At 36.5% G+C, this 8,764-nt stretch overlaps 2 protein-coding genes across 2 annotated transcripts; both read right to left on the bottom strand.

The window, feature by feature from the left end:
• On the bottom strand, positions 1-2,739 carry LOC106309306 (threonine--tRNA ligase, mitochondrial-like). The gene is made up of 13 exons (XM_013746346.1): positions 2,583-2,739; positions 2,402-2,498; positions 2,228-2,314; positions 2,046-2,130; positions 1,764-1,858; positions 1,456-1,488; positions 1,285-1,371; positions 1,114-1,206; positions 933-1,025; positions 547-828; positions 368-439; positions 202-273; positions 1-111 (listed from the first exon to the last, which is right to left on the bottom strand). The coding sequence occupies exons 1-13, from the start codon at positions 2,681-2,683 to the stop codon at positions 1-3; spliced, it is 1,308 nt and encodes a 435-aa protein (XP_013601800.1). The 5' UTR covers positions 2,684-2,739.
• A 902-nt stretch (positions 2,740-3,641) lies between these two features.
• LOC106311821 (nuclear poly(A) polymerase 1-like) lies at positions 3,642-7,899 on the bottom strand. The gene is made up of 12 exons (XM_013749119.1): positions 7,282-7,899; positions 7,100-7,177; positions 6,898-7,005; positions 6,390-6,452; positions 6,147-6,308; positions 5,875-5,988; positions 5,715-5,777; positions 5,296-5,625; positions 5,051-5,215; positions 4,131-4,970; positions 3,984-4,051; positions 3,642-3,894 (listed from the first exon to the last, which is right to left on the bottom strand). Exons 1-12 carry the CDS (start codon positions 7,384-7,386, stop codon positions 3,855-3,857), a joined length of 2,136 nt encoding a protein of 711 aa, XP_013604573.1. The 5' UTR covers positions 7,387-7,899; the 3' UTR covers positions 3,642-3,854.
• Positions 7,900-8,764: the final 865 nt, after the last annotated feature.

Below are 8,764 nucleotides of genomic sequence, written 5' to 3'. Positions count from 1 at the left end.
TCAAAGAAATTTGACAATCCTGAGCTTGAACACATCGAGCAGAGCGTCAACGCTCATCATTGGAACTTTTGAACGGTCTGAACAGCTTGAGTCTCTGAGCAGAGCAGTCACCTGAACACAAAATATTTAATGTTTTAGAGAGGCTTGATCGATGCTCATACAATCTCATATATAGGAATGAGTATAACTGATAGCTCTAACCTGTCTCGTCGCAACTTCTTCATCACCCACAACTAGAATGTAGTTGTACTGCGCGTTCTCAGCTTCTCCCACCTATAAAACAATTCAAATCATCACTCAAAATATGCATGCATACAGGAAATAACTATACAATTGTGTATGTGTTCAGGGACCTTGTAAAAGTTACCTTCTCGCTGATGTTTCTGTCTGTTGTGTCAACATCAACATGGTACCCAGCTTTATGAATCTGTCTTGTCACCTGTTTGAATAATTACAAACAAAAAAATTAAAAAAAAAGGCAGAGATAAGACTCTCCAAGTAACTGCAAGTGCTCATAAGGAGGAGTTGCAGTCAAGACTGGAAAACCTCTTCTGCGTAGGAACGATGATTCTCATTGTTTGATGAAGAGCAAACTATGACCTGCCTTGGACTAATCCAGAAAGGCCATTTTCCTTTGTAATGGTCTAACAATATGGCAAGCATACGCTCAAAAGATCCCAACACCGTTCTATGTATCATAACAGGTCTCACCCCTTTATCCTTATCCTCAGATCCCAACACCTTACTATGTATCATAACATTTTCCTTTTTTTCCTCATCTGAGGGTGAGTACCGAAGTTTGAAGTGATCAGGTAGTTGAAAATCGATCTGATATGAGCAACAACAACAAACGTTACACTAAATAACCTACCAAGATAAATCCAGCAAGCAAAAAAAGGTTAAAACTAAAAGAATTTTGGGAGCTGCTTAACCTGTATACTAGCACACTGGAACTTCCTTTTCATTGCATCAGACAATGTTATGTCTATCTTTGGGCCACACAATGCACCCTCTCCTCTGTTCACCTGCAGAATACATCAATATGGTATTAGAATGGATGCATACTCTGTCACTAATAAGCTTTGAGTAGAAGCATCAGAAGTGGTTTACTACAATGAATGGCTTTCCAAATTCTTGTAGTGCTTCTACAAGATTATTTTCAGCTTCCTCCCATCTTTGCAAATCTCTAGTGTTTTCCTCTGGCCTCTGAAATTGAGATAACATGCAAGAATCATATCACACAAAGTGTATCCACAAGTGATAGATGAAATCGTAATATCCTACCGTTAAGAGCTTTAGCTCATAGGTAAAGCCAAATTTTGTGTAAACATAGTCAACAAAATCCAATACATCTTTGACTTCCTTTTTAATCTGCACATAGATAGAATACGTCTGGCAAGCAACTGAGAGGATATGAAACCCAACGTTGCTGGATAAAAAACAAATAACACAAACCTGTTCCTTTGTACAGAATATGTGTGCATCATCCTGAAAAAAAGCAACATGCAAAGGGGTATAAAGAGTGTTTCAAAAAAAAAAAAGTGTTTCAAAAAAAAAAGGTGTTTCAAAAAAAGCAAAGGGGGTATAAAGAATATTGACAAGTGTAAGTGCTGAACTCTTCACTTCACCATGGCTCTAATGTTAATTCCACAGTGCAAGATTTTATTTCTGATCTAGCTCTACTCTCACATAAACCTTAAAATTTTCTTAATTCTCTTTGCATAATATTTAAAACAGGAATAGTCTATAAGGATGCAAACTACCTGCTGGAACCGTCGGGTATGGTTCAAACCACTAAGAGCTTCACTTGCCTCATTTCGATGTAACACTCCAAACTCAGCAAGTCTAATGGGTAATTCTACATACCATACCATAAAGCTGGCGTCAGCAAAGATAAAAAGATAGATTTTACATTCTTATCATGAGTAAGATTTATAAAGAGAAAAGCATTAGTTCTCCATATTTTCCTAGTCACAAGGAACAAGGTTCATGTGTCTATATATAAAGAAACTAGATCAAACTGCAGTGCAGGAACGGAACCAGACCTCTATAGGACCGAACTCTGTGTTCGAACATCAAGCAGTGACCAGGGCCATTGATAGATTTGAGCCCAAATTCTTGTTTATCAATCTGCACAAGAAACAACATAGAAACTCATTTAAACTTCACCTATTTAGCTAAAGTAACACAGTCAAGAAGACTGCGTAAGCTTTCGTTGCATTCTTACATCAAATGTAAACATATTTTCCTTATAGCTTGCAGCATCTTTGGATTTTTCCCAGAGTTTCATGTTGTAAATATTCGGTGAAATAACCTGGAAAAAATTCAAGGTTAAACTTAGCAAACCCTAGTGCACAATCAAAGTATACTGAAAGAGTAAAAATGACTAGTAAAGATAAACCTCTTCGTAACCCCTTTTCCAATATTCTTTCTTAATGAATTCAATCAACTTGTTGTATACACGAGTGCCGTGAGGGAGGAGAAAGCAACTCCCAGGGCTGAAATACTTACATATATCATTAGTTTTTGTCGTGGAACACAAGAAAGAGGAACTACTGTATTACAATAGCAGTGAAAAGAACCTCATTTTGTGACAATGGAAAAGTTCATCTTGTTTCACTGATGAAGTATTCTGGATGACGACTGAGAGAGAAGGCTCATCCTCGGGATGATTATCCGCCATCGATGGAGGAGCTCAGAAAGTGATGAAGCAGATGAAGTCTAAGAGATCATGTAGAATTCGAAATGACAGATGAAAGCAAATTCTCAAAGACAGAAGAGGTTTTCGTTTAATTTATGAACCTTTTGCGTAGAAAGAAACAAATCTGAAAGATTTTAATAATATATCTTTTATATTAAGGAGATTTTCCATCACATGTAATGATGTAATGGTATAATATATTTATTGTATGTAAATACTGTTATTAATTTCATCATATAAATATAAAATATAATTTAACAAAAACAATTATATATTTCAATTATAGAATATAATCTTTCATTATATTCTATTTCAATTATAGAATATAATCTAACATAAATACAGTTATAGAATATTATATTATCTTTTAGAGCTAAAAAAACTTTTATCTTTTATTGTCAAATAAAACTAATTTTCTAAAGAGAAATAACGCCTAAAAAGTTAAGACAGGGTCAAGAAAATAGCGAGTGGACAAAAGACGAAAAGAAACGCCTAAAAGAAAGCGTGCATGTCAAGCTTTTGGTAATGACAGCAAATCTTTGCGGTAACACCAAAAAGGAGAAAAAACATTCCAATTTCTGTTATCGTATTCTAGTGCCTAGTTTTGGGCTCCCAAAGTACCTAATCAGTTTTAAGTAGTGTCGTTGATTTGATTCAGAAATAGTATTTGCTTATAGACAGAAAATGTTTGGAGCTATAGTCAGTTGTAGCATCTCTGTGCCACGTTGGTTTATAAAGTTGTGGTTTAGATTCTTTTAGACAATCACAAGTGTTTACTTTGGTAGTTTTTGTTTGATGTGTGGGTTTGATAAGCAATAAACAAACTCAGAAATGAGAACTCTAGTTCGGTTAGAGAATGGAATCTTACCATCCTTTTGTCTATAGCTTGGTTAAAGTATGTTTCAAGTATTCAAACCATTTGGCTCTTGCTGCAGACCCGGAACTCAAAGTCTTTAGGACTTCTATTTTATGATTCTTATCCAAACGAGTTTTACATCGAACTCAAGTATTCAGAACTTGCTTTAACATCTTAAGAGACGAAGCATAATAATATTAAATCCTTCTTTTACACAAAGTAAGAAGCAGCCTTCAGTTTAACCACTCGAATTTGGATAAGCTCTGAGATTCTTGGCCATGTAGGGCACAATCTTTATTACTTGCCATTGGTTTTGCCTAGAGACGTGAAGTTCAATCTGCGAATAATCAGACAGCAAAAAGCAAGCAAACGTTGTCAAATCCTATATGCAGATTCAAATGGAGTACAAGTATACAAACCACTTACTTGATTATCGGTTTTCGCTGCTGCACTGAAGCTCTATGCGTCACCTCAGGCTGTCGCATTGGAACAACCTTTTACGAAACAAGAAAAAAATCAGACAAGAACAAGACCATGAGACTATTTTTAAGTATCGAAAGATAAATAAAGAACCTCGAGTTCTTCCAGTGCTTCATTGGAGAATGGTGAGCCATTTGACGTAGTGGCCTCGAATGGAGGTATAGTTGCAGTGGCAGTGACTTGGTTTCCGAAGTCAAAGCTGTTGCCTTCAAGCTCCTCTGTTTCTTCACTAGTAGGAGCTTGAGGAGTGGCTATCTTCTCTATTGGATGACTCTCTGGTGCATCCTCCTTACTCAAAACAACTGCATTCTCTTGTGGATCCTTATTAATGGGATCAGATTTACCGTTTGTACAGCTATCTTTCAAAGGACTAGAGCAAATGGATCCAACAGATGGATCCGGGCTCCCGCCTTCACCATTCTCAGTAGGCACTGGAACAGCCACGTGTTTAGAGTTCCTTAACTGATCCGCGAGTGTCTCATCATCTCCCCGTTTTCTCTTCTTCTCATCTCCTGGACTGTTGGAACCAGCTTTACTTTCAGAACTCGCTTCATTTGTTGTTGTTGCAGTAGTAGTAGTAGCTGCACTTGCTGTAGAAGAAACTCTATGCTCTGCGCGGCGTTTGCTGTCCCATGTTCCTTTAGAGGCATGCGAAGGTCTAACACCACCAGGAAACACAAAGCTCGGTAGACTCCTTCGCTTTATATGGCTGACACTAATCTCCATCCCGGGAATCCACAACATGTAACCGTTAACAGTGTGTTTAAACTCCTCAACAGTTCTTCTGATATCAAACGGCTCGCCTTCGGCTGCTGGAACTCCTTGTTTGCGCTGCAGACCCATGAAGTAAGAGCAGTGAAGCGGTCGGGATGCATCTTGAAAGTCGTGTGGATGAGGGTGGCATTGAAGCATGTCATAAGTATGTCTCTCAATCTAAGAATACAATGTAAATATCTGTGTCAAATAATCAGTGATTCTTTTTTATCAACAATCAAATAGACAAAGAGTTTCACCTTCAGTGTGAGCTGTCTGAGACGAGACTCAACCCATCCTTTCCACTTTCTTAAATCATCGACATTAGCGGCAGAGATGTCGATCTGAAGATAGTTTTTATACGCTTCAAAGAATGCAAATGGCTCAAAGAGAGTATCCCAGTCAGCTTTGTTCGCTTCCATAGCCTGCAATGCATCAAACGACTATCATAAGCCCCCACAATCTGCATAGAAGCCAAAACAATCCAGACTATCTAAATCTTTACCTCACATATATCTTTGCCTCTCTGAAACTCTCCTGTCATAATCCGCAACGTACTTGCAGAGACATTGTAACTTGAGTTCATACAAGGATAAGCAGGGGTAATGATGGGCATCATGTGCAACCGGTCTTTGGGGTTTCTTCTAGGATCCCAAACTTGAAGACCGAGGGATCCTTCATCCATAGAACAAAGAAGGACTGGATTCGGCCAACGCCATTGAGTGTAGACCCTAAAGAACCGAGACGCCAACATATTTGGGAGAGCGTTAGGATACAGTTGACATATCCGAGCTACAAGCAATGCCCAGTTTATACCACCAAGAAATCCAGAGACCTAGCAATCGTCGGAAAAAGACTTTGACATAAGTAACTTGGGAGTCACATAAATGAAATGGAGTTAAAAGAGTTCTGGAGACGAAATACATTAGAGTATACTCCACGTCGCTTGGCCCAAAACCGCATGCATCTTAATGTTGTTCTGAAATTCTGCTCATAAATAAAACATAGATTCAGACTAAGCAATTCATATGGATGAGTTATAAAGTTTTATAAAATTAAGAGGTGACATCAGTAAGCACAAAACCTCAATGTTAGGAACCAGACGCAAGATCTGGTCAGTAACTCTACAACCGTTGAGGCTTCGGACAGTTTGCTCATCAGCATTCTGTAGAATGGAATCCTGTGATATATCCAAGTCCTGCACCATAAACATCAGGCAGGGAACACAACCAAGATCCATAAATAATGCATAAATAAAGTGAAACTATTTAACCTTAAATAGTAGGAACGAGTTTAAACTGAGGAATATAATCCTCAACAATCAAACAACCACCTCTCTGTAAATCCAGATATTACCTTAGGTATAACCCAGAGCGGAAGTTGTGCATAGAGGAGATCTATAGAAACTCCATTAAGTTTGAATCCCATCAAGGGAACATGAGCATCAGGCACAGGGTGAAGCTCGGTTACTTCAGGCATTTCGGACAGCATCCTTTGCAGCTCACCAAAGAAATCACCCTATTGGCAATTTAAAAAAAGAAGAAGATTAAACTTAATACATATTCAGGCCAACGTATAGATGCAAGAGGTTAAAAGTACTTCTCTAGTTGCATGTCTAGGCCCCACACATAAAGTGTCTATATCAGCACCAGGTCCATGTACCTATTTGAGGAAATAAAACAAACTGTTATAGGAACACCAGATACAGTAAAATAAGGGTGTTAGTCATGTTACAAAGAACAATCATCAACTGCAGAGGAGTTCTCTAGGACATTGACTGTTTGAGAAAAAAAAAATTATCTCCAAAAACATATTGCAACCAGTGTGTCCGACATTTAACAACAATTGAAATGCCTGAAAAGCTCATACAGAGATGATACAAGTGATATAACATTGATCTCAATATGTTTGAGTGACACAAAAGAGCATTTGAGACAAGTCACAAGTGATGCCACTTCCCACACACATGTACATCTAAAAGACAACAGCAAACAAACACACAGCTTTCACCAATTCATGATATGTCCTTTCCCTCTACACCAAAGTGTACACAGTACAAAAGGAATGAGTAAAACAAAGTTAATCTTGTATAAATCTTAATGGTTACCCCTAGCCGATAAGAACCGAAAGTAAATATCTCGGCGTTAGCCTCATGAAGCAGCTGATCATTCAACCCTTTGGCGCGGCTGATTGTTTTTATCCATGTTTTCACAATCTGTACACAAATAAACAACGAAGACCTTACCGTGGATCTTTTACAAACATCAATCAAAAATCCATAAACCTTCCAAAAAAAAAATAGTAAGAACCTGATCAAGTCTCCCAAGAACCTCCTCCCTTCTAACAGCTTCCTCCTTACTCTCGTACAATCCAACATCTTGCAAATACTGAACGAGTAACATAAACATATTAGAAATCAGCAAAGAAACAAATATACAGTAAACTATATAGCATAGCAAAAAATATACAAGCTTTAAGATATGAGCAAAACCTTCTCGAGCTCTCGTGTCTTGACCACATCAAGCTCCGTTGGTCCTCCCAGAGAGATAGGTTCTGTAATACCATACCTCTGCCCATTCTGCTGGACACTAGCCATCGATCTTACCTACTTTTTTTTTTGTCCTAACTTTTTTTTTTGCTCTCAATGTTTCAATTAGATTCTTCTACAAGCATAAACTTTCATCTTTTTTTTTTTTTCTCAACGAGGATAATTCGAATAATGTTAAGCTAAAAAAAGGAAGACTGAGAAGATTACTATGGAGAAAAGTGTTGATCATACATCAAAGGCTTTGCTAAATCAAAGAGAAAGCCAAAAGTAAAAAAAAAAAAAAAGCGAAACACTATTGGAATCATACAACAGTAGCCAAGCTCTTCTCGGGAACAACCCTTAAAACCCTAATCCGAGAAACTGGAATTACAACGAAGAGAATCGCATAAAGTCTCGTCCTTTTGAACACCCACGGCGATAGATGCAGACTGAATCCACCAATCGGAGATGATTCTCCGGCGAGAAGAATAACAACAACGAGTTTCACCCCCTTCTCTCGCGTTGGGATTAGAGACGAAAAAGCGAGTTCTTAGCTATATTCCACGAGATAGGAACCGTGTTCCTAAACCTGACCCGTTTTAAGATCCGACCCGGTATTTTAACTGGGCCTCGCTATTTATCCTCTTTAAATATTCCCGATTTTTAGATCAGACACGATTTTAGATCCGACCGTTTTCTAATTGCGGTTCACTATTTTTTTTATTTAAATATCCTTTTTTTTTTTTCTCTCTTTTGGTCAACGCTGAGAATTAATTGTTATTGGTTTATATATTTTGATTAATTTAGAAATTCATGTAGTATTTATAAATCCAAGTAAAATATGCAAATCTGGAGGTTTTCTCTCGGATTTGAGTCTTTGTATTCTTAACTAAAAAATCCAAACAAATCCATTCAAATCCATTATAAAGTCAAATATATTAGTAAATCCGTACGATTGAATAACACTTGATTTGATATAGAATTTATGAATCATTAAACCAATAACACATGATTTTAATACAGATTTGAAAATCATAGAACCAATAACACTAGATTTAGATAGGATTTTCAAATCCATTAAAATTCAACAACCAATAACCCCTACTTAGTTAGATTTTGATCTGACGTTTGTTTTCACTTTTCTATACATAAATTATAGTTTTAAAACATAAGTGATATATATTTTTAACGTTAATCATATACTTAAAAGTTTATATAACTATTTCAAATACAATAATTTTATAGTTTACATGTTATAATTAATCAATTATTTAAAACCGTATATATTTGTCAATTCTTATTATATATTATCTTATTATATTTGTATTTAGTTATTAAGCAAATTAATATATTCATGAGAAAATATATTTGAATTTACGCTAAATTTTGATTTTGTATATAATTTATTCTAAATTTTTATTTTGTATATAATTTTGTATTGTCACTT

This window comes from Brassica oleracea, chromosome C8 (genome assembly GCF_000695525.1).
Source record: "Brassica oleracea var. oleracea cultivar TO1000 chromosome C8, BOL, whole genome shotgun sequence".
NCBI classification, from domain to species: Eukaryota; Viridiplantae; Streptophyta; class Magnoliopsida; order Brassicales; family Brassicaceae; genus Brassica; species Brassica oleracea.
Note: the sequence above shows the minus strand (reverse complement) of the source record. Positions and strands in the feature narration are given on the sequence as shown.

Coding starts and splice junctions, on each gene's coding strand:
- LOC106309306 (XM_013746346.1), bottom strand. CDS start 2,683: ATGGCGGATAATCATCCCGAGGATGAGCCTTCTCTCTCAGTCGTCATC. Junction 2,315..2,401: donor GGAAAAGGGGTTACGAAGAG/GTTTATCTTTAC, acceptor AATTTTTTCCAG/GTTATTTCACCGAATATTTA. Junction 2,131..2,227: donor AAAATATGTTTACATTTGAT/GTAAGAATGCAA, acceptor TTTCTTGTGCAG/ATTGATAAACAAGAATTTGG.
- LOC106311821 (XM_013749119.1), bottom strand. CDS start 7,386: ATGGCTAGTGTCCAGCAGAATGGGCAGAGGTATGGTATTACAGAACCT. Junction 7,178..7,281: donor AGACACGAGAGCTCGAGAAG/GTTTTGCTCATA, acceptor TTACTCGTTCAG/TATTTGCAAGATGTTGGATT. Junction 6,309..6,389: donor CTAGACATGCAACTAGAGAA/GTACTTTTAACC, acceptor AATTGCCAATAG/GGTGATTTCTTTGGTGAGCT.